The sequence below is a fragment of the Ailuropoda melanoleuca genome, chromosome 2, assembly GCF_002007445.2.
Source record: "Ailuropoda melanoleuca isolate Jingjing chromosome 2, ASM200744v2, whole genome shotgun sequence".
Lineage (NCBI taxonomy): Eukaryota > Metazoa > Chordata > Mammalia > Carnivora > Ursidae > Ailuropoda > Ailuropoda melanoleuca.
In genome coordinates, this window is record NC_048219.1 from 190,607,969 (window position 1) to 190,633,644 (window position 25,676).

General features: G+C 43.4%; 1 protein-coding gene across 13 annotated transcripts in view; it reads left to right on the forward strand.

The window, feature by feature from the left end:
- Positions 1-23,051, forward strand: part of SP100 (SP100 nuclear antigen) — an 86,319-nt gene extending 63,268 nt beyond the window's left edge. For 9 of the 13 annotated variants that reach the window (XM_034655339.1, XM_034655341.1, XM_034655346.1 and 6 more), the window contains 12 exons: positions 112-156; positions 5,146-5,217; positions 7,762-7,809; positions 9,063-9,167; positions 11,209-11,351; positions 12,869-12,910; positions 14,843-14,896; positions 19,007-19,122; positions 20,485-20,593; positions 20,878-20,949; positions 21,454-21,597; positions 22,755-23,051. In XM_034655339.1, the coding sequence (XP_034511230.1) occupies positions 112-156; positions 5,146-5,217; positions 7,762-7,809; positions 9,063-9,167; positions 11,209-11,351; positions 12,869-12,910; positions 14,843-14,896; positions 19,007-19,122; positions 20,485-20,593; positions 20,878-20,949; positions 21,454-21,597; positions 22,755-22,862 (1,058 nt within the window). In that variant the 3' untranslated portion in view covers positions 22,863-23,051. Of the gene's footprint in view, positions 1-111; positions 157-5,145; positions 5,218-7,761; positions 7,810-9,062; positions 9,168-11,208; positions 11,352-12,868; positions 12,911-14,842; positions 14,897-15,757; positions 17,205-19,006; positions 19,123-20,016; positions 20,169-20,484; positions 20,594-20,877; positions 20,950-21,453; positions 21,598-22,754 lie in introns of those variants that run through there. The other 4 variants (XM_034655340.1, XR_004623654.1, XM_034655350.1 and 1 more) reach the window with 4 other exon arrangements.
- The last annotated feature ends 2,625 nt before the right edge of the window (positions 23,052-25,676 follow it).

Consider the following 25,676-nt stretch of genomic DNA (forward strand, 5'->3'; position numbering starts at 1 on the left):
CAAGATGGTGTGTTGGTAGCTGGAGACTTAGCACTAAAAAAAATGGAATGAAGACTTTAAAACACTTGAAGTTTACTGACATGTAAAGCTTATTTTCTTTTCTGTTTGAAGGAAAAAAGAGAAGATATACACGTAGGAACAGCAGTCACCAAACAGGTAAAAGTCTGAGAATTTGCACCTGTGCACTTACTGCAGACCCGATCTTCCTTCCAGACCCATCTTTGCTGCACCCCTGAAATCTCCAACAGGCTTCATAAATAATGAATTGTTCAGAGTACAGGCTAAGTTGTAACAAAGAGAGCCCGAATACAGTGGCTTCAACCATTTAATTTATTTCTCTTTCATCAAACAGTCCAGAAATGGAAGAAAGAAACTGCCTTTATCAACACATAGTTTCCCTGAGTCCAAAAAAGCTAGTCTGGTTGCCATTGTCTCCCAACCAGTGGGAATGGGAAAAATGGACAGGGAAATCGCCTATCGATTTCTTTTCATGGAAAGTTCCAGAGTCTTGGTCACTTGGCCAGAGCTAGCTGCCAGTGAGGCCAAGAAATATAATCTGTAGTGAGGCAGCTATGGATTCAGCTGTAACTATTCCTAAGGAAGAAAGAGAATGATTTTGAGGGCCAAATAGCAATCTGCCTACTTGCCTTTCACGTTTTCATCCAAAGTCACTGACTTCTTCACATTTGGAGGAAAACTCAGACTATTGGTTCAAACCTGGCTTCTTGCCACCTAAGACCCTTGGCAAGAATAGGAGCTGGAACCTGGATGTAGCATGGAGCCACGAGGCCAGAGACAAGCTAGCTCTGAGTGGGAAATAAGGGACCAGGAGAAAATGTTAGAAAGGTTTGTTGTAACTAATGAACACAGCCCTCAACATAACAAGGAGAAACAGACAGAGGGAACTTTAATTAATTAAGCAGAAGCTAGAGTCCTGGTATCATATCAGATCTAAGCCTGGGACACAGTTATTTAAACCAAACTCAAACAGAACATGTGCCATATGTGTCCAGGCAGCAGACAATGAAACAGATGAGTGATGCTTCATTCTCTGCGCCCAGTTCTCCAATTGTTATTTCCATTGTGTTCCTCATTTTCCTCCTCTTCGTTGACTCCTTTCTTTTCCCCTTCCCTCTCCCATTCTACTTCTTCCTTTTGTAGACTTTCTTTCTTTTTGTTCATTCTTTAACATCATGTCATAGGAAATACTGCTACTAAATTTATATGGCTCTCAGAGTTGGCTGGATGTTTTCTTGTGGAGTCAAAGCATATGTGGATACATTTTATTTCCTTTCCATTTCTTCTGATTATTTCTGTCATCTTATCATTTTATGTATATACACACACATATATATAATATAACAGAGCTCCTTCTATTTTATGTATATGTCTTACACACATATATTTATGTAAATAATATAAATAAAATTTAAATATATAATATAAATAAATATATATGCATATTTCTAGCATCTCTATCATTTTATCTCTATATTTGCCTGTATCATCTTAGTTATTTCTTAGGTTATACTTACCCAGGTCCAAGATTTTGTTCCTCTGAGTTTTTGTGAAACCCGTCTTACCTGCTTTGTTAGAATGTTGGAATTGGTAGTTGGAGCACAAATCACTTTTGTTCCTTCTACTCCTTTTCCAAACTGTTCTCTGGAACAGTTCTCTTCCTGCCCCAAGATGAAGTCTTAGGTAAGCCCTGGAGCTGTGCTAGTCCCTTTTGGCAGCAGTGATATTCTCATTCCATATTAAAAAGCCTGAGCTGATATAATATTACAACTGGAAAATATGCAGTGAGGAAGTTGGGTGAGACTAGCCTCTTCTCTTATCCTCACTCTAGTCTAACCCTACTCGTTTAGCTAGTCCAAGTTGTGGAAGAGGGAGAGAAAGAAGGAGCAGGAATAGCTTTCTTATGGGCTTCATGTCTCCCACATATGGAGGAGGCATGAGACATGTCCGTGGGTTCTTTAAAAACCCCTCTTTAGAAAGAATCTCCCCATGGAAGTTCTCTAATGCAGGAGCTCCAGCTGATTGCCTCCCACTTCCCCCCAGGGGAGGTCTACACCCCTGCCAGGGTCATCTCGTCATTCAAATTATCTTTCTGGACAGAATATCTTTCAAGAAAAGCTAACTGAGCTCCTCCCTTTCCCAGAGAAGCCCATGAAAATCGTGCCTTCATGGTCCTACTGTCAGTGGGTGTGTAGCTGGTTCCGCATACAGTCACCATCTCTAGACTTGATTATATTCCCTATGCTACAATTTCTGTGCCTGTGACTTATTCATTCTATAACTGGAAGCCTGTATCTGCCACTCTCCTCCACCCATTTTGCTCATCCCCACCTCCTCCTCTCTGGCATCAGTTTGTTCTCTGTACTTATGGATCTGTTTCTGCTTTTTGTTTGTTTGTTTATTCATTTGTTTTATTTCTTCTATTTCACATATAAGTGGAATTATATAGTGTTTGTCTTTATCTGACTTATTTCATTTAGCATAACATCTTCTAAGTCCATCCAGGTTGTCACAAATGGCAAGATGTTATCCTTTTTTATGACTGAGTAATATTCCATTACACACACACACACACACACACACACACACACACACCCCACATCTCCTTTATCCAATCATCTATTAATGAACACTTCAATTGCTTCCATATTTTGGCTATTGTAAATAATGCTGCAATAAACAGGAATGCATAAATCTTTTGAATTAGTATTTTGTTTTCTTTGGGTAAATACCCAGTAATGGAATGACTGGATCATATGGTATTTCTATTTTTAATTTTTGAGGAACCTCCCTACTGTTTTCCACTGTGGCTGCACTAATTTACATTCCCACCAACAGTGCCCAAGGGTACTTTTTTCTCCACATCCTAACCAACACTTTTTATTTCTTGTCCTTTTGATTCTAGCTATTCTGACAGGTATAAGGTGATATCTCATTGTGGTTTGAATTTGCATTCCGTGTTGATACACGGTATTGAACATCTTCTCATGTATCTGTTGGCCATCTGTATGTTTTCTTTGGAAAAAATGTCTATTCACATCCTCCACCCATTTTTAACCAAATTTTTAAAAGTTGAATTATATAAGCCCTCTACATATTTTGGATATTTACCCCTTATTAGATATATCATTTGTGAATATTTTCTCTCATTCAGTAGGTTGCCTTTCACTGTGCAAAAGCTTTTGTTTTGGTGTCATCCCAACAGTTTCTTTTGCTTTTATTTCCCTTGCCTGAGGAGCCAGATACAGAAAAATGTTCCTGAGGCTGATGTCAAAGAGATTACTGCCTGTCTTTTCTTCTAGGAATTTTATGTTTTCAGGTCTCACATTTAGGTCTTTAATACATTTTGAGTTTACTTTTGTATATAGTGTAAGAAAGTGGTCCAGTTTCATTCCTTTACATGTAGTTGTCCAGTTTTCCCAGCACCATTAGTTGAAGAGACTGTCTTTTCCTCATTGTATTTTCTTTCCTCCTTTGTCATAAGTTAATTGACCATATAAGTGTGAGTTTACTTCTGGGCTCTCTATTCTGTTCCATTGATCTGTATGTCTGTTTCTTTGCCAATACCATACTGTTTTGATTACCACAGCTTTGTAATATATTTTGAAATCTAGGGGTGTAATACCTCTAGCTTTGTTGTTCTTTCTCAAGATTCCTTTGGCTATTTGGGGGTCTTTTGTGGTTCCATATAAATTCTAGTATTATTTATTCTAGTTCTGTGAAAAAATGTTGTTGGTATTTTCATAGAGATTGATTTTTATCCTTCATTCTGCTGATGTGGTGTATCACATTGATTGGCAAATATTGAATCATCCTTGCATTTCTAGAATAAATTCCATTTTGTCATAGTGAGTGATCCTTTTAATGTATTGTTGAATGCTGTTTGCTAATATTTTGTTAAGGATTTTTGCATCTATGTTCATCAGGGATACTGGCCTGTATTTCTCTTTCTTTTCTTTCCTTGTTTTTTTTTGTTTTGTTTTGTTTTGTTTTGTTTGTAGTCTTCCTCTGGTTTTGGTATCAGGGTAATGCTGATCTCATAGAATGTATCTGGAAGCTTTCCTTCCTCTTCTATTTTTTTGAAATAGTTTGAGAAGAACAGGCATTAACTCTTCTCTAAATGTTTGGTAGAATTCATCTGTGAATCCATCTGGTCCTGGACTTTTGATTGTAGGAGTTTTTTGATTGTTAATTCAATTTCACTACTAGTAATTGGTCTGTCTGGATTTTCTATTACTTCCTAATTTGATTTTGGAAGATTGTATTTTTCTAAGAATTTATCCATTTCTTGTAGGTTGTCCAATGTGTTAGCATATCATTTTTCATAGCATTCTCTTATAATCCTTTGCATTTCTGTGGTGTTGGTTCTTACTTCTCTGTTTTCATTTCTGATTTTGTTTCCTCTCTCTTTTTTTCTTGATGAGTCTGGCTGAAGGTTTATTAATTTTGTTTATCTTTTTAAAATTTTTTATTATGTTATGTTAGTCACCATACATTACATCATTCGTTTTTGATGTAGTGTTCCATGATTCATTGTTTGCATATAACACCCAGTGCTCCAATACGTGCCCTCCTTACTACCCATCACCAGCCTATCCCATTCCCCCACCCCCCTCCCCTCTGAAGCCCTCAGTTTGTTTCCCAGAGTCCATAGTCTCTCATGGTTCATTCCTCCTTCTGTTTATCCCCCCTACCTTCTTCCCTTCCTTCTCCTACCAATCTCCCTGCTATTCCTTATGTTCCATATCTTTTCAAAGAACTAGCTCTTTGTTTCATTGGTATTTTCTATTGTTTTTGTTTTGTTTCTATTTCATTTATTTCTGGTCTGATCTTTATTATTTCTTTCCTTCTACTAACCTTGCAATTTATTTGTTCTTTTTCTAGTTCCATTAGGTGTAAGGTTAGATTATGTATTTGATATTTTCCTTGTTTCTTGAGGTATTCTTGTATCACTATAAATTTCCCTCTTAGAACTGCTTTTGCTGTGTCCCAAGGATTTTGGACTGTTGTGTTTTCATTTTTGTTTGTTTCTATGCATTTATTTATTTCTTCTTTGATTTCTTCTTTGACCTACTGGCTGTTTAGTAGCATGTCAGCGGCATCATTTTTATATTTTTGTTTTCTCAGTGAGAAGGAGAAGCAGACGTAGAAGCCAAACTCTGAATAAAAGAACGCTACAGAACAGAGGCAAACCAAAAGGTAAAAAGAAAAATTATTTTAAAGTTTAATTTAAAGAAAGTATACATTTTCCATTTTCAATAACTAAATGTCTAAATTCTCGTGCTTTATTCTATGCTTTTAGTAACAAACCTACTTCCCTATTGCTTTATGTAGCTGTACCATTGAGAAATAGATCAGATTCAGTCAACTTCCAAAATGTGATAGGGAGAAAAAGACGATAACACCACAAAAAAGTAGTTTGGTGATGAGTCTGCAACCAGAACCTGGGGCGCAAGTGTCCCTGCAGTGCTGCCTCTGCCGAACTGATAATTTTCAGGGCTGGAAGTATTTGCAGCCCATGAAACACGGTGTAATTCACAAGTCCTTCCTCGGGTCCCATGACCTTGAGGAATCTTGTGGACTCGAGAGAGTCACTTTACCTCTTCAGCCTCGGTTTACTCATCTATAAAGTAAGACAAATAATAAAAGCTTGACTGCCCTGCAAGGCCCGTGGCAGCCTCATATAGAGCTTCATAGCCTGTGGTTTTCGTGAAAGGAGAGTCTAGTTCACACACTAGTCCCAAGAGGACTTAAACAGAGGGAAACTGAGAGCAAGAGAGTGTATGTTTGCCAATAATGGCTACTGCTCAACAGATTCAGATTATAGCCAGGGCTAGGGTTTAAGTTTGGCCACTTCATGGGAAAGGAAAGGACAGAGAGCAAGGAGAAGGCAGAGAGAGCACAGGTATCTTCTCATGGCACAGTGAGCCTTGACTCTTGCAGGAAAAGAGAGGGGTGGAGGGGAAGGAGGTAGGAAGGGAGGGAGAATGAGCCAGAACTGGCTTGTTTTCGTGGGTATACCTACCATTTCAGCACCATGAGTGACAGGAGAGGGCTGTTCCACAGTCACACTTGTGTAGATGACTTTTTGCACCTAATATCCATACTAACTACCATACTTGGCACAATCCTATTCTTTGGAGCTCATCAATGTAGAGCAATTTTTAAAGAAAGCTCTTTTGTAAAATACTACTATTTGTATCTATTTATTTGCAGTCTACATGTTCCCTATTTTACATGTCTTAAGTCTTTAGTATCAATAGCCATGCTTATGATTCTTTCATGCAGGTTTGGGAATCCCTCCTCTCAGTGTACATCCATAATATCTTGATAATCTTCCTAAGGGTAATATTTTGTAGGGTAGAACATGCTTGACCTTGGGATGTGATTCCTCTTAGAGTAAGAATCATCAATAAATATCTCATGGACCCATTTTTATCTTGATGAAATTTTAAAAACCCTTTGGGTAATTGTTATAACAAAGGCCCCACAAATGAAGGCTTTTTGTTCTTGGTTGAAGAAAAAATTCCTTTCCAGCCTCATCTGATCATAATCTGCTTAAAGGAAAGACCAGTTATGGTTGCGTATCTGGAGAAGATTTTCTCCTGGGACCTGAACTACCCAAATTAGGACCCCAGGATGCCAGCCATGGGCACAGACCTTTAGAAAGAAATAACATCCAGTGTGTGTCCCTGACCTCAACATTCAAACACATTTGAATAATGGCAGACCCAAACATGCACATGGACATGACTCACTCTTTTTTTGGACACAATCAACATATAAATCAGACACTACATTCTTCTGGGACATTTTTTAAATCAACCCTTTGTGCTATCCCTAACCCTATGCCTTTTAGAACTTAGGCATCAGTTTCTATACGTTCCCCTTCATTGAGTTAGTTTTGACCTCCTTGCTCATTTTTGCCACCACTTTCAGCACAAATATCTTCTTTCGGGTTTAGGGTTTGGAGCAGCTATCTGACCTGTAGAATCCACCATGAAATCTCCCTTGAAACCTTGTATTATTGCCTTTTATCTCTGTCTCTTTATTAAAGGAAATCCTCAGCACCTTCATTTAATCTGTATGTTTTTCTGTGAGCATTGATTTTCTCATTTGTAAAATGAGGATAGTATTAGTTCCTGTTTGATAGTTTTTCTAAGGATGAAGTAAGTTAATGAGGCAAAGTCTAAAGATAGTTTTTGACACACAAGAAGCACTCAATCGATGTCTAACTTCACTATTCTCACTTCAGTTGCTTTGGAAATCTACAAAACACTGTTTCAAATTTATTTGGAGATAATAGTAAAAGAAATACAGGATGAATCTCAGCTAAGTATCATCTTTGTAACAAAGTCTAGGCTAGGGTTCAGCAAACTATGGTCCACAAGACAAATCCAGCCCTCTGACTGTAAATAACGTTCTATTGGAACACAGCCACGTCTTTTCATTTCCATATTATCTACGGATTCTTTCATAATACAACAGCAGATTTGAGTAGTCACAACAGCAATTATGTACCTTAAGTATTTACTGTCTGGCGATTTATAGGAAGAAGTTCCTGACCCCTGATTCATTCTCACATTTGCTATTTTTCTTGAAGTGCTAGACAGGCTTCTGAAAAGTTACATTTGAATGGTGTTTTTGTAAAAAAAACAAAACAAAAAAAAAACAAAAAAAACTACTATTTGCAATGTAATGTTATAAACAAGTGATATTTGTGTTCTTTTTTTACTTTCTCAGGGAGAAAAATAGTCAAAACCGGGTCTTTGAGAGGAGGCAGAAAAAGAGGTAAAAGGAAGGAAATAATATACTTTTAATAGTTAAGTATATTATTAAATGATAGTTTCATACTCTATTTTGAGTGATCAATCGGTTTTCTTAATTGGCTTTTAGAGCAAGTAACAAATGTTAGGATATTCATTGGCCTTGGTTAATTTCAACAACAAGACAAGATGGTATAATACCCACTCCCTTGATTAACCAGTTATTCTGAGACCCCAGGCCTCCTTGGACCTGTACAGGGTTTCTTTGACTATACTGATAACTTCTGAGGAAAGAAATATAAAGAAAAATATATAAAGGTATGACTGTCATGATATTTAGCTGACCCTTCTCTTGCCCACATAGCCACAGGCTGTTCATGAAGAGGGACCCTGGGTGGTAATACAAGACCTGTGTCCTAATTCCCCAACTTCCTTTGGTTGTGTGACTTTGGATTATCATTTGTGGGGGGGGGTGCCTTAATTTCCTTCTCTGTAAATGGGTTGGTGGCAGGTAAATTAGACTGAGTAACCTTCTAGGCCCACCCCGGCTCTAACAGAACTAACTCTGGATGGACCACGGCCATCCACCCTTCCCATTCTATAGAGAAGCCCCAGCATGTGTCTTTAATGAACCCCCCCCCATGTTGGTCAGAAGGGTAGGAGCAGATGTCCCTGCTTCTGAAGTTCATTTTAAGACTTGCAACACCTGCTTCAGCAGATTCAGATCCCAGTGGCCCCACCCAAAAGATGTGCAGAGGTCCTCTCGCTGAGTAATTTGCAGTTCTAGCACACTCTACCCTGAGTTTCTCTTTCAGCCACAGAGAAAGCTCACATGAAGGAGAATGCAACAAGCACACAGCAAGGAGAGAAGAGAGACACTGCCTCTGCTAGGTGCCCCGTTGCAATCTTGCTTTCTGTCCCTCAGCCTGATTCCGCAAGTGGAGAGACAAACTAAAAGTTGAGGTTTTATCTCCAGCTACATAACTTCAAAGCAGTAATATGGTAGGAGGAAAATCATTGCACAATGGGGAGTTGTGGTCAACAAACTTGGAGGTTCAGACACCTCCACACAAAGATGTTAATGTAGGGTTTTGGAGAATGACATTATCTTTGTACTCCTAATCTACCATAGAAGAAACACCTAGAAGGGTAATGAGTTCATGGGGAAACCCTTCCATACATTTTAGATTATAAAAGAAAGATCTCGAGACGGATGAGGTCAAAACAGTGCACAGTTGTAGAGAAACGTGGAATGAAAAAAATAATGCTTCCTTGCAGGTCAAAGAATTCCCAGAGATATACATATGAATTTTTCCCATCCGCAACTTCCTGTGACCTGTGGAGAGGCAAAGGGGATTTTACATAAGGAGAAAATGAAACAAGGTGGGTTTCATGATCTTCTATGCTTTTCAACTGGAAAATACCCATGTGAATACTATATTATTCAGGGGGTAGGCGCCTGTGTTGGGAGTCTCCCAAGACCATCCCTAGGTTCGGTGATTCACTAGGAGGACTCGTAGGTCTCAGCATATAGTGAACTCATGGTGATGATTTATTAGATTGAAAGGGTACAAAGCAAAATCAAGGAAAGAAAAGACAGACAGGACAAAGTCCAAAGGAAACCAGGTGCCAGTGTCCAAGAGTCTCTCCCCACAGAGTCACACAGGACACACTCAATTCTCTAGCAGTGAGTTGAGCAACATGTGTGAAATGCCGTCACCCAGAGAGGCTACCTCCAGCCTTGGGAGTACAGGTTTTTATCAGGGGTTAGTCACGTAGGTGTCCTCTGCCTAGCACACGCCAAAATTCCAGACTCCCAGAAGGCAAGCAGGTGTTTGGCATAGACCATTATATTGTTTATATAAACAGCTTAGGACAGTGAGACACTCTTTTAAATTCTGGGAGTGGTGGGACCCCTCCCCAAATCTAAGTTCCCCAATGCCAGCCAAGAGCCAACCTTGCAAGCAGACCTTTCTAAAGATAGCAGTCTCCCATCTGACCCATTAGCTCTCTTCTGCACAGCATCCCAGATAGGCTAGAGGAAAGACGGCACTTCCACACTTTAAATTAATAAACATAATAGGACATCTCTCCTTTCCGCATAGATAATGTCCACAGGATGCCCACCCAGCACCCAATGTGAGCCCAAGTACTTCAATATCAGAGTGGAATATGTACACATTCGGGAAATCTGGTGACAACTTTCACAGCCCCATTCCCCTTAACATCTGTACAGCCTTGTGCTAATGACGAGGAGCACAGGATTTAGAATTAGAGGACCTGGAGTCAAGTTCCACTGATACCATGAGTGTCTGTTCCATCTGGGCCAAATGCCTAGTCTCTCTTATCCTGAACTTCCTCCCATATAAAATGGGAATAATAATAAAACTTACCCCGACACGTTATTATGAGGGGGAATAATGAGATGACAGATATGAAATACTTTGCAAATCATAATTGTGAAAGTACAGTACAAATGTCCATCTGTCATAATTGATAACCCCTTCCCCAAATACAGTTCTTTATTTTTTTTTATTTTTTTGATAATAATATTTTTTTATTATGTTATGTTAGTCACCATACAGTACATCCCTGGTTTTTGTTGTAAAGTTCCATGATTCATTAGTTGCATATAACACAGTTCTTTAGGCACCAAAAAGTATCAATGTTTGCCCTGTGACCATATTGCAGATGTGTAATTTAACTTTTCCCACTTGATGACATTTCCAAAATCACTTTTACCATTAAGTAGCTATGAGTCCAAAATATGAGAAATAATTTTTTTGAAAGAAAGAGAGAGAGGGAGAGAGAGGGGGAAGGGGCAGAGGGAGAGGGGGAGAGAATGCCAAGCAGACTCCAAGCCCAGTGTGGATCCCAATGCGGGGCTCTATCTCACGACCCTGAGATCCTGACCTGAGCCAAAATCAAGAGTCAGATGCTCAACCGACTGAGCCACACAGGCACCCCCAAAATATGAGAAATAATTGATTGCCATTAGCTGGATGACCAACGTTGTACAAGAGGAGGCAGATGTGGCTGTGACGACAGCTGCCACGTGGCCACCTGTGTGGCCTCGTCTGCCCCCTCTGAAACTCAGCCTGGCTCTCAGAGAAGGGGAGGAAAAGAATCCTGCTCATTCATCTTCAGAGCATGCAGCTTTTTCTCTTTCGAATATAGTGAAATACTTTTTAAAAATAAGTGTTGGTGCTGATTATTGTCCTCGTTGCACAGAGGTCAAAGACCTGTGTGCACAGGACAGGAAGTCCCCTCCCGCCCTTGCCTTCTGGGCTGCTTGTGGGTTCTCCTGCTGTAGATTCTGAGCCCAGGACAGGTGGCCCAGGTCCATGCCAGAGGCCACATTCTGGGGGTTCTACAGTCGGGGAGGGGGGGTGCTCCCTGGCAACTCCTTGTTTTGGTCTCACAGGAACCTCAGAGAAGTGTATAGAGGCTATGAATGGAAAGTGGCTCACCCTCAGGGAATTCGAAGTTGAAGGAAACCGCTCACAATCCAAGAACTGGAAGATGAGCGTGAGATGTGGCGGATTCCCCCTAAAAGATCTGATTGAGGTATCCCAATGACAAACGGCTTAAATTCACAGCTCCAAGCATTAGCAGAATATCCCAGTGTCCAGAAAACTGTCCCGATGCCCTTGCCCAGGTCACAACACATGTGTCACTTGCTAACATTGCACTCAGAAGCATCTGAGCTGCTTTATATTACAACTTAATCCTCTAAATGCATGAGCTCTTATCCTTTGGAACGTAGGACAGTAAATTGTGGCCCTGATGGGTCCATGAATAATCGCCACTGTGTAATGTGGTCACAGGGAAGTAATTTAAATGGGTGGTGGGGGTCTTAGACTTTGGAGGCTAGAGGAAGGAGTCTGGACACTTCCTTTAATCACGGAGGGATCGTGGGAGGGTTTTGAGTTAGGGACTGACTCACACAGGTGAAACACTGCCTTAGAAGTATTAATCTGATCAGTGAATGCAAGATGGGTTGGAGGGTGGAGTGCTGGCAACTATGAAGGCCTCACATGACCTCCAAAGCCTCTGTGCCTGATCCAGTCCTCCCGGCCTGCAAGGCCCAGCTCAGACAGCACACTCTCCCTACACTTGTTTCCTGTGGCTGCTCTAACTAGTCTCTACAACCTGGGTGGCTTAAAACCATACAAATCCATTATCTAAACAGTTCTGGAGGATAGAAGTCTGAAATCAGTTTCCCTGGGTTCAAGTCAAGGTGTCAGCAGGGCTGGTTCTTTCTGGAGCCTTCCAGGGAGAATTTGTTCCTTGCCTTTCTCAGCTTCTGGAAGCTGCCTGCGTTCCTTGGCTTGAGGCCATTCCTCGCAATCACTCCAATGTTGTGTTCTGTCATTACATCTCCTACTCTTCACTCTGACCCCCCTGCCTCCCTGGCAAACGGATGCTGGTCATTACACTGGCCCCACACAGATAATCAGAATGACCTCCCACTGCAAGACCCTTAATCTAATTACAATTGCAAAGTCCTTTTTACCACTCAAGTTAACATATTCAGAGGTCTGGGGTTTAGGATCTGACCATCTTTGGGGGCCATTATTCAGCCTACCGTACTCACCCATCTCTGGATCCCAAAATACTCTAGGAGAGCACAGTTTACACTTCATCATCCTTACTCATCCTACTTGTCTCCCCAAAGTCCTAGACACATTTGTGTGCCCAGGGCCACTGAGGGGGCCTACCCCCTGCCCATCAGTCTGCAGGTGGGTGCCGGTGGAGTGGCTGTAGCAGGCGAGGTATAGAGACACAAGCTAGAGGGTTCTGGGGGATGGAAAGAGAGCAGTGGGTATAGAAGATATTGTGAAGGAAAACCTGGCAAGGTTATGAGGAAAGCAAGAGAGGATGCAGTTTTTAAAGCTTAACTTAAATCTGAGTCTGGGTAAGAGAGAGGAGTGTGTTACAGATTTGGAGAGGGACATTATTTTCCATGAAGACACCTTGAATTTGCTTTGACAAGAGGACGTATCTGGAGGGCAGCTGGAAATACCAAGCTCACAGAGTAGAAACAGGGAGCCATCGTAGCACTACTCTCATTTCTCTTTCAGAATAAGAGTCTACCAGACCCGCCAAGAAGAAGAAGAAGAAGGGTAATTATCACATGACTTGCAGTCAATGTCTCACCCCCTTAGGATGGATAACAGCCATGTGTCACCCGGCAAAGCAAACAACCCAAATCACATTTTCTCCCTTTCTTTTTGATCTTCCCTCTCCTTCACATGCACACACACGTTCACACTGACTCCTTCTTTAAGAGATCCTTCTTTAAGGGAATGTTCCTTTCCTTTATGGAGATACCACCTTAGAGAATAGAGAGATTGGAAGGCTGATGTGACAGGGGTGAGACATTGCCGACCCGGAAGATCTTCTGCTTTATGGAGAGGCCACTCCAGGGACATGGCTTTGAAGTTGGGTGTCTGCATGAAAGCATCAGGCCTCAGCAGAGGGGCTTTGCAAACCGCAGTTCCATCTATGGAGGTGAATTATCTTTCCTTCAAAGTCACATGTGAAGTTCATGGACCAGTGGTTTCCATGGTGCATGGATTCCAAGAAAGGAGGTGGGATAGCTGGTGTCTTCCATGGCCTCTCCAAGAGCGGGTATGAGAAAGAATCTGTGTGGTCCACAAGGAGAAGGAAGAGCTTCCATTTTCTTAACTTCCAATAGAGGTGACCTTGGTCCATCTCTGCTGGAACAAAAAGTCATAGTGTTCCCAAAGCTGATTTCTGGGGCTACCTGCCCCACTGACTTTATGCTAGCGACTCAGTCACGAGCAGTTGTATCCCCTGGATTTTCTGGAGAAAGATACGTACTTTGCTCTGTTCCTTAAGAGCAAACATCTCTACCCAGTGCTAGGGAGTCAAGGGTAACTCAGTCTGGGTTAATCAACTGAATTGGCCATCTACCATCCCTTCATCACAGATGCCACCTCTCAGTTCCCTCTGGGCTTACAACGCTTAAGGTGTGACTACCTCCATTCTCAGAGCATCTCTCCAGAGGGTCCTTTCCTTCCCTCGCCCCTAGGCTTCTGTCCTACACCATCAAATGACAGGTGGTGCTATTGGCAGTTTCCCAGCTCATAAGATTCCTGCTAAACCCAATGGTGACAGCTGAGGTGTTCCAAGATAGTAAGATAATCATTTGTTGGCTGCTAAGAATCCTCATCTCCTGAGTGCCAGCTGTGTTCATTTGTCTGCGCACTTCTGTATCCATTCAACAAACACCTGTGGAGCAAACACTAAGCACTAAGCACATGCGTGGCCAGCGGCAGTGCACAGGAGGCCAAAGCAATGGACCCAAGGGACTGTTTCAAGTTCACTGTCTAACGTGGGACAATAACTACAGGGGAGGGGTGGGGGGTTCTAGGCCACTCTGAGAGGCAGGCAGTGACGTGGCTGCCTCCCAGGTCGTTGTGCTTTGGCCACGCTGAGTGGCTTAACTGTGGCCTCACTGTCTGGGGCTGGAGGTAGGAGCTGAGTCAGCCATCGTTCCAGACCGAAGGAGGCCAAGTCATTGCAGAGATATCCAAGGTCAATGCATGATTTTGGGATTCAGCAGAAAGTGGAGAGGTGCTTAGCTTCAGGAAGAAGAGGGACGGGACTGGGGACCTTAGACCCATTTTATTTTCAGGGCTAGGCCCTGGGTGAGCTGCAAAAGGCAGTGGGTTCTCTGGGACACTGGCACGGTCCAGGACTCTGGGGGCTGCGGTCGCTGGGGGCCGTGGGTATCCAGTCCTCGGCCTGATTCCCTCATTGCAGCTCCAACTCCATCCGTGGAATCCAGGACCAGGCTCCCTGCGTGGCCTCACAAAGGCCTGCCTGGAGTCGGAAAGTCAGAGAGTGGAGCTTGCATGGGGCCAAACTGTCCGTGACATACAATTTCATGTTTTTTCATTCTCCATAAATGCAGATATCAAGCAAAGGGAGGGCTGTGGTATGGATTCTTTACATAAACAAGTCTGCTCAAATACGTGGTTAATGAAAATCATATTCAATATTGTCACTCAATCTTTCTCTCTTTTCAGCAGACGATACCAGAGCCTAGCAGCAATGACTTTTTTGATCCTAATGACCATTGCGTAAGTACTAACTCCCCCACTTGTGACCCCAGAATAATCCAGGCCTTGTCCCTCCACACATGACCTATGTCATTGCTTCGTTTCCCTGACGCGTGCTCACACTCAGTAGGAGCGTGTCACTGTGTGTGAAGAGCAGAGGACAGCAGATGTATCACCCACACCAGGGAAATGATGTCTCTGAATGAAAGCTTCCTTTCCATTTGTTCAGGGAAACTTTCCTGCTTCCTTACTTCCCCTCGAGAGTGAGTATGGGAGGCAGAGCGCTAGACCAGTGGGGTCTCTAGAGCCAGGATTTAAAGTGGGAATAGCCAAGGCTGGCCTGCGCACGATGGGTAAGGAGCAAATAAATCTGAGAGAATAGCTGCATTTTACAGAAGGTGATAAGGAAGGAAAGGAAGATCACAGACATCCGCTTCCAGATAGAGGCAGAACTAAGGGGATTTGGAGCAACGCCAGAAGGAGAAGGCTGGGCCAATCTGGCAAGTCCGGGGGTGGACGGGGTGGACCCTGTCACCAGTCCTGCAGAGAAACCTACGTAGGGCAAGAGGGTGCCGTAGAGAAATATCCGCAGGGTCCTTGATGGAGCCCCTGGAGCCCATCTCAGGGGAGCCGTCAGAGGCTCAGCTGGCTAAGACGGAAACTATCAACATGTAGCAAATCACAGACATTTGTACTCAAACTGCTTGGCTAGTGCTTGATTATGTGTAGACCTCCTGATTCCACAAGCCCTGCGTGCTACGGTTGCCTGCGTTGAAGTCTGCCAGCCTCACAGACGGCCCCCCCCCCAAGCTAAATCACACTTGGATTTCATCGCAACAATATGGGTGTTTTAGTCTAAATCACCTTTTTGCACAACTCCAGGGGGAGCTCTCACTATAAAATGATGTGCGGCTGTACTGATACAGGATGCTTATGGAGAGGGGATAGAAAAGGATTGCCATGCCCTCTGGTCCTCTAGCGAACGCATTGCCCAGCACGGTCTAGATGCATCCACATGACTTCGATTCCTCTGCTGGAGGTGGGACTCTTGAGTAGAGGAATAGCTCTCATCTCTGGGGTCTGCACAACTTTTCTGATAACTGGAATGGACATAGGGTTATTTCTCACAGCTCGCAATCAAGCCCTCTGTGAAGATAAAAAGGCAACTCTTCTAACAAGAATGTCCTCACTCCTTTTCATAACCTTTCTGTGACAGATTTTGTAGGCTGATAATGAATCTACTCACAGCTCCCAGGCTTTGCCAGGAGAAGTCCTTCTAGAGCTTGGGCTCCCGGGCTTGGCGGCACGTGGCAACCTGCTGGAGGTGCCACCCACAGAGGTTCTGATGGTAGTGTTCTGGGGTGCTGCCCGGGGGTCAAGATTTTCCAAAGCTCCTCTGGCCATTTTTTTTGTTTTTGTTTTTTAAGATGTTATTTATTTGACAGAGGCAGACAGCCAGCGAGAGAGGGAACACAAGCAGGGAGAGTGGGAGGGGAAGAAGCAGGCTCCCAGCAGGGAGCCTGATGTGGGGCTTGATCCCAGAATGCCGGGACCACGCCCTGAGCCGAAAGCAGATGCTTAACAACTGAGCCACCCAGGCGCCCCTCCTCTGGCCATTTTGATGCACAGCCAAAGTTGTGGGCCCTGGTGGGATGGTGCTGTTCAGTCTGTAGTGTCCATCCGAATCTCCCGGGCTTCTGATTCAGTGAGTGAGGGATGGAGCCTGAGAATTTACACTTCCAACAAGATTCGTGGGTGCTGTTCCTGCTCTTCCAGAAACCACTACCTTAGAAGCCAGAGGCCTCCACTAACGACTGCACCTTCAAACCATCTGGGGAATGTTTAAAACATACCGCCTCTGTCCTCCCCACCTCGGGGAAGCAAACAACCCAAATCACGTGCAATTAATTGAATCTCTGAGGATGGGGCCTCGGGCATCAGAATTTTTTAAAGCTCCCCAGGATCTACTGCAACAGGTGGAGAGCCACTGCCAAGCAAAAGGACAACTTTCTTGCTAAAAAGATTAAAGAGATGTACGTCGAGTCTTGGGCTTCCTAGACGATGGACCTTCCTACACGGGATTGGCATGTTTATTCATTTTTTGTCAGGGCCTGCGTACAGTGCGCTTTATAAAATGATGGTCCAGAAACAACCTCCCAGCAATGGTCAGCATCCACGAGTGTCATCTGTTATGGCAAAAAAGAAAAATGTTTACATGGCCCACACCAGGCCCATGTGGGGATGTATCCGGGGATGTCCCTTCCGGGCCATTCCTTAAGTTTTACCTTTCAATAAAGGGAGCACATGGGCCAGATACAAGAGCCTAGAATTTCCTTGTATGTGTAACTTTTGTGTCTCTTCTTCTTAGATTGAATTGATCCATAAAAAGTATTTACAAATTGATATACGTCCCAATTCTCAACTGCTCATTGGGCGCAGGGATGATATTCTGACTGTTATGATTTAGAACCTAAAAAGCAGGCTGCCGTGCTTTGACTAATAAGACAGTGTTGTAAGTAGGACATCAGCATCCTTGTGGCTGCAGACTTCCCAGAAGCACTGAGAAGGAGATGGGATATTTGAAAAATGGGATCAGCAGGACCAGTGATGAATTGGCTATCTGGAAAAAAAAAAAGCAGAGGGTTAGAAAAAAATCCAAGAGAGTAGAATATCATGGAACAAAACATTAAGAGTGTTTCTGGAAGGAAGAAGTGGAAGGGCACTCCCTGTCACCTCCACACTTCCTCAACAGCACCAAGAGTCCCAACCACCCGTCGCTGGGTTGGCCAGCCCCCGAATGTGTGCATTATTTCGTACCTAGATTGTCACAAGAGGATGGAAATCCTTCTTCCAACCCATGGTATAAACTGGATATTTTCATCTAGGTGTCGAGCTGCCACCCATTGGACGAAATGTTTCCCCACCACATGGTCTTCCTCAATTGGCTCTCTTGCTACTCGGGTGGTCCCAGGAGAGGAACCAGGTGCTCATCCTTCTGGGCATTTCTGCAGCACAGACACACAACCTTCTTCCATAGAAATTGTAGTATGTAGGGATTCACATATTGCCACATAGATCATCTCACACACACACACACGCACGCACACACACACACACACACACCCCAGGAAAAAAAATGTGATTTCTTTTACCCATCAATGGGCTTATTCCTTGACCAAGTCTTATTTTAGTCTATTAATTCTATTGCTTTTAACATGTGTTTGTTACTCCACAATACTTGGATACAAACACTATCACAAATGTTTAACTTCACTAAAGGAAATTAAATCTGGCTTAAGGTCCCACATATTGCGATTGGCAAGAAATCCAACATCAACCAATTTTGTGGGCCCCTCCACTTTCCTTATCTACAAAAACACCAGGCCTTCCATGTGCTCAGAAAATGTGAGTATGGTTGTGATGGTCACTGTTACCATAGTCCCTGGCCGTTTGAGGATGGCACCTCCACACCTTACATGCCAAGCTCCATCATGAGACATCTTCCCCCAAGCTCCTAGAGCCAAAGATCTCTGTCCTCCCTGGCATCCACCTGGGCATCCGTGTCCCTATCTTTCCAACCCAGAGGTACTGTCACAGGGCCAGGAGCCCTCCAGGCACAGATCTATAGTGCAGGAACTCCTCCCCAGGCCCTCCAAATCATGGGGGACTTATGGCCAAGAACATAGGAAGAGGTGATATGTCAGAAGTGTAATCTCTTATATTAAATCTTGGTAAATCACTCTTCAATGAGTCATTGCTAGATGATACAATGTAGACAACTAGATAAGACACAGTATTATATTCCCGAGCCAAGTTTTGCCAGCAAAATAACAAATTTCTCAGATTATCTTTAATTTGTCCTTTTTTGTGGTTGTTGCTAGCTGTGTCTGAATCTCTGTCCTCATAAAGAAAACTTTAATGCTCTAATAGCCACTTCCTCCCAAACTTCGCTGTAGACCAGAATGTCCTCTTCCGAAATCTTCACTCAGTGTTATTCCTTAATATTTTGAGGAGAGAAATCTACAAGTGTCACCTGGGTACAAGCAAAGGCCATGCGTTCTAGAGTCCCAATGTGTCGACCTTCTGGGGTCTCACTGATTCCAGCGATGTCTGCATTATCTCCCCTTCTAGCCGGGAAACTCAAATATATGTGAGGTGTGCCGTAGACCTGGAAAGCTGTTCTGCTGCGACTTTTGTCCGAGGTCCTTTCATGAGACATGCCACATCTGCCTTATAGATGCTGAGAGGTTAGTGAGCCCTGGCTTGCCCTTCCTTCCTTCCTCCCACCACGCGCACTCGGCCTGCAGAGTTTGTCTCTGGTTGTATGTGTCTTGATGCAGAGGGAGCAGAGTCTTAAAGTATCAAGATCCAGGAATGTTCCAGAGTTGTTTAATGGTGCTAGCAGCAATAGATTAATGGGAAGCAAAAACTCTTCAAATGTCACCCCCACGTCCCCCATTTGGTTCCCAGACGCAGGCACGTTGATGGGGTGTTGACACCATACATTAGGTGCTGGTTTAAAGCATATACCACCTGCTATGGGAACATCAAAAAGTTGACAAATTCGTGAGTGAGCCTTCAGGTGGCCATGATGCTACATTTCCTTTTCCTTAAAATGTGTCTCTGGTCAGAGATGATGGTATGAGGGATGACATGGAAATTGATAAGACATTCTGTAAGTGATAGTATAGGCAGAATTGCTGTGGCCAGGGAGGATGGATCATTTCTGTCAGGATGTGTCTGTCCCTATGAAGACAGAGCATTGCCCCTTGGTAATGGGAGAGTCTAATATAATCCACCTGCCCCCGGTAGCTCTCAGGAAATAGTGTCGTCTCAGGGATTCTGCAGAAAGTTCTGCAGTGGGGCAATTCGCAAAGGCAGAAAACAGGTCTGCTGTATTGCTGAGGCCATGTGCAGTCCCCATCCTCGCGCCACGGGTACTTGGGAACGGGCCCCTTGAGCAAGCACTGGAGTAGCCAAGGAGAGAGGCAAATGACATATCTAGGAAGGATCACCGTATCCATTTGATTATCGAGAGCCCTTCAGCACAGGGAGCTTGGCAAAGAAGAATGGAGAATGAATCTAGGCAGATGTCTGACACTACTCCGTTCATAGATTTCCTTTCCAAAAAATTTTTGCAGCACCAGTTCTAGGCCCAGGGATGGCGGTGCCAGAGGAGAGGATGCCTGTAACTCTGTGCTCTGTGCTTCCTCAGCAAAATTGAGAAAAAAGAGCTGGTTTCCTTTTACTATGGTCTGATGGCTCATTGAGGCCCAAGACTCCAGAGCTGAAGGTACCAATTTCCAGTCCTCAATTTTAACAGGCAGGGCTCATGACTGAGCCCACAGTGGCTCAGATGAGAACTCTAAGTTTTGAGATGAATGAAAGACCATCACCCACCGTGTCAGCTCACAACAAACTGTCATTCCTCTACCACTATTCATGGGAGGGTGTCTGGCAACTGTGCTCAAAGGGGGCTGTAGCACAGAGCAGTGTCCAAGACAGAAATTGGATACAATGTGGAAACCACCAGTCATTCCTGAACAGAGGACTTCAGCAGCTGAGTCACAGAGAACCTACATTTGCTGACCTTATGCCCAACTTCTCAGGAACCCATGGAGCTGCATCTTCTGCAGGATAGAGGCTCTTCCACAAAGCCAACAAGGTCACCAGGTATCTGAGGTCCTAAAGAGGCGGATGGTGCCTAATGAACAGTTGGTGAGTTGAAATGTGAACCGGAAGTCTCCTCCTTTCTGTTGACTTGAGAGAAGAAGCACACAGTCTTGCAGGGGCTGGAGGGTGGGTGCCCAAGGGCGAACTGCAGTCCCCTGCTGTGCTTTGATCATATGATCTAACACTAAAATTTGTATTCCAAAGACAATTCCCATCCCATGTTTATTTCCTAGGCCACAGGTTTGGGAACCATGCATTCTGTCCCAGCATATGTACGCTTCATTCTCTCCAAGCTGCTTTTCACTTAAAATCTCCTCTATCTTTTGCAGAAATGTGAATTTGTCCTCTTGAAGCTCTACTGCTTTTCAAAAAGCCTCTTTTCTGCCTTAAGACCACATTATGTAAGTAATGGAAACAAAGCCCAAACTGGCGTCGTCCAATTTGTGATATGGGTCCAATGGGTGCACTTGTCATTATCGTCATCTTGTTGATGAATGTCTGAGTCAGCTTACTCAGTCCTCGGCCGCGGAAGCTGCTACCACAAAGTACTATGGACAGGGCAGCTCAAAGGGCAGATATTTATTTCTCCCAGCTCTGGAGGCTGGAAGCCTGAGATCGGGGTGCCAGTGTAATCCTGCAGACTGCGAACTTCTTTTTGTACCTTCACATGGTGGAAAGAGAGGGAGAGAGCTCTCTGGGGTCGTTTTTATAAGGGCACTAATCCCATTCATGAGGCTCGTCCTCACAATCTAATCATCTCCCAAAGACCCGACCTCCTAATACCATCACACTGGGGGTTAGGATTGCAATGTAGGAATTTGGGGAGGACACAAGCACTTGGTCTGTAACAGCAGGTAGACTTGGAACAGGGCTAACAGCCTGCCCTTTGGCACTTTTGTCAACAGAGTAGCGACGAGTCTCATGGCCCAAAGAAACCCATGTGGTTAAACAAAATCAAGAGAAAGCTGAATATGAAACTGTACCTCCTAGTGGGGGAGTTCGTGCAGGACATGCACCTCATCTTTCAGAACCACAGGGCTTTTTACAAGGTGAGTGGTTCCCTCGGCATCCTTCCTTCTTTCCGTTAAGCCACTTTGCCGTTCATCCTGCTGTATCAGGTGAATGTTCCAGTTTCCCTCATCTTGTGGCAAGCTTACACAAGCGCAAATTCTGGAGGTATTCTAAAAGCCCTGTGGTCTAAGGTGGGGGAATAGTAACAAACCAGGTCTCCTTGCAGACATTACCTTAGGACCTCAGAGTTTACTCACTTCTAGATACTCCGTGTTCGTCCACAGAGAGCAGTGGACTGCAGGCCTATTTCCTTCCACAAGAAATGGAAAAGCATTTTTTTCTCTGGACCTGGGTAGCTCTGTGTATGTCCCTGAAGTCTCCGCATCTGTCCCGAGTTCCTATCCTTACTCAGCCGGACTCAGGGCGCCAGCCGAGAGAGACTGGAGGCCTAGGCATAGAGGACGCGCATGCGCAGTTTGCTGGTCCTGCTGCGTACCTGCTGTCTGGCATCCAGGACCTCAGGAATGTGTGGACAGGGGCCTCCGCCTCACCCCTGGACATCTCCCTGTCTCCACTGGTTCCCCGTGCTGCAGTCCGGATGCAGAGCAGGGGAGGTTGCTTACAGGCAGAACCCACAGGGCCACAGCGCCAGGAGGGGCATCTCTGCAGGAGGCAGGCTTCCCACATTGCTCCCCTGCTCCAAGTGCATTTTAAAGGCAATTCGTGTTTTTCTTCTCTAAAGGAAGCTACCAAACCAAATTTCTCAAATTTCAAAATCTTGGATTTCTTTACCTTCAAATTTCTTAGTGCTCTATCAAAAAGTAAACAAGGTTGATCTATCTGAAGGGCTGAGGGAGAAAGGGGAACGCCACGAATTTGCCTTTAACATTTCTGTACCGTTGTGGTATTGCGAGTCATAAGTGCTGTGTTTGAAAATCAAGCAATTAGTATTTTTTAAAAATTAACAACAAATTTCTGATGAAGAATTAGACTATAGTACAATACTATGTCTGCATCTTTGTCTTCCAGATAAGGAGAAATGATCAAGCTATCACAAGCTACATAATACTCTTAACTGTATTAACTCTCACTTAACATTTGGGATAGTCTAAAACGAAGCTCTGGATTATATGAAACATGGAGAGCCTAAGCTCAGTTGCTATGGCCGTTCTCACTTTTGTCTTTGCTTTTTCAGGACAACCAGAAATTCACCACGCCTGAACTTCAGCTAAAGGCCATATTTGAGAATACTTTCAGAAACACTTTTGCAATTCAGGAAACAAGCCAGAATAGTTCTCAGTAGGAGCCCATTCTTCCATAAAGTAGCCCTCCCCCGGCCCCCAACAGACCCTTCAGCAGCTCCCTGGTAAGGGGCTGTGGTCCCTCCCACTGACAATTCTGCCTGTTGCTGTACAAACAACTTTTTCAAAATTTTTTGTTGCCATTTTTGTTCATTTATTTTTCTAAATAAAATATAAAATTATCTTGTCAAGCTCTCTTATTGAATAATTTGGAGTGACGTTTACAATAGAAAATATTGGGTCTTTCTATAAGGGATCATATTGCGTGCTTCCATTTATTTTAATCTTTTATTAGGTCCTTTAACTTTTCTCTTCCTTTCCCCTCTCCACACAGCATTTACCCATTTCTTTCTTTTCTTTCCTTTTTTTTTAACACTCAGGCGGTTAATATTTTTTCTTGCTATTTGAATGTAAACTATCCCCCCATGTATTTTATTATCAATTATTGACTCTTATAGAAAGTTATTATATACTGTGGTCACTGACTACCTTACTGAATACTGGATAACATCCTTTTTTTTATAATAATTTTTTTTATTCTATCATGTTAGTCACCATACAGTACATCCCTGGTTTTAGAATAACATCCTTTTTGGCCTCATTGCCAGTGGCGTCAGGAAGCTTGTAGTGGATGCAGAAACATAGCCAGTTTTCAGTTCATAGGGTCAACTGATGGACGTATTCCTCACCTGGGCACTAAAATCTCTGACAATTCTTGGTTCTTTTAGCAAATGGCTCTGCTATTTGCTGGTGACCTTGCACGTCCCCACATAAACCACATGGGCGAGACTTCACCGCAGCTGATTTGATCTACGTCTTGGCAGACACCCCTGTGATCTTTCCAGGACACAGAGCATGGGATGCTTGTGAAGCGCTGTGACAAGGCCATGTCCCATCTCCACCTTATCTTCCAGAAGTTAAAATGACACACTCTCTCCTCACATTCCGAGTTCCGATGAGGCGTGAGGCTTTCTGCCTCTTTCTCTAGGTGGTACCTGCAGTTATGGAAGTGCTCCGTTTCAGCATGAACACGTGCCATACCACACGCCGCATCAAATGTCGTCCACGTCCCCACTTGTTCGGTGGCACCCCATGGGACAAAGGACATGGGGAGCCGGCACCTTTGCTCTTCTTGCTTTTGCTGTTTATGTGAGTAATAAACTGATCTAAAAAGGACGCTTATTTCTTTACCAGCCAAATCAGTCAGCCTTGCCTGACAGGTTCCCAGATGCAATATATTCTGGCTAGAGCACCTGACGAGGTTCAGAGCACGCACCACACCCTTCAGGGAAATACCTCATCCTCAGCAATCATTGCCTCCAGCTGCTTCCAAAGGTGAGTCTCCAACACACCACTTTGCCATTCAATAATAAAATTTTGTTGTCGGGTTGGGTAATTTTGAAGATTAAATTAATTTACATATGTAAAGTGTTAAAAATCATGTCAGAACTGGGGGCCTCAGAGGGGAGGGGGGTGGGGGAATGGGATAGACCGGTGATGGGTAGTAAGGAGGGCACGTATTGCATGGTGCACTGGGTGTTATACGCAACTAATGAATCATCGAGCTTTACATCAGAAGCCGGGGATGTACTGTATGGTGATTAACATAATATAATAGAAAATCATTAAAAATAAATAAATAAAAAGAGAAAAAAAATCATGTCAGAGACACACGAATGTATCATTGAGGCTACACATGGTAGGGATTCTGTATTCAAAATGTTAATTCAAGCAAAAGGAAGCAATTCTAGTTGTCTGCTTAGCTAGTTGATGGATACTCAAACAGAGGCCATAAAAAAAAAAAAAACTGATATGGTTCCTAGCCCTTCCCAAAGAGACCTTTGTCTATTTTCCAAGGTAATGATACTTTGGGGGAAAAAAAAGAAGAAGAAAGGAAAGAAAGAAAGAAAGAAAAAAAGAAAGAAAGAAAGAAAGAAAGAAAGAAAGAAAGAAAGAAAGAAAGAAAGAAAGAAAGAAAATTTGCATCACTGACCACATGAAGTATTTTATTCCTGGAGATCTCTCCTATTATGTTGTCTATTTTTAAACCTTTATCTCCTGATAAAGTTATATTTTTCATTTAGATTTACCTTTTAAATGTGGACTCCTTTTTGTTTGCTTTGTTGAATTAGGGGGAGTCAATAATGTGGGTTTATTCTTTCACAATTATCTAGAATGGGTTCTTTTTCAACCTACTCTTTTTATTTATGGCAGAAACAGTGTGTTCTCCAAATATCACATATATCCCCCTAACTTTTCCAGCCACTTGCATTAAGCATAGATAAATGACTAAGACACTGACCAATGGACTATGATCAGAAGTGGCATATGTCATTTGCAAGCTGATTCCCAGAAGGGCAGTGAGAATACCATGTAACCTCTCCTGCCACATTGATTACGGAAGCCTTGTTTTGAGATGACAGAGCCTAGAGGTGGACCCCTCCTGGTACGTGTATTCACTACCACCCACCCCAGGAGGGCTCCCATATCCACTGTGACTTTGAGTAAGCAAGAAGTAGACTTTATTGCCTAAGCCATTAAAACTCAAGGGTTGTGTGTTGCCCATAAGCATAGCCCAGCAGGAACTGGCTAATGTATATTGGAAACAAGAGAGAAACACTTGCAAAAGTGAGTTTTTAGGATGTGCGACTGGGAAGGGTAGAATATTAAGACTGGGTAATGGAGACTCCGTTGATATGGAAGCACTCTCCTCTGATCAGGGCCTAAGGCACTGGCAAGAGCATCTGGGCTGGTCTAGGACTGAAGTGGCTTCTTGAAGCTTGGACAAAAGGATGGCTTTTAGCAAATGAGGTGGA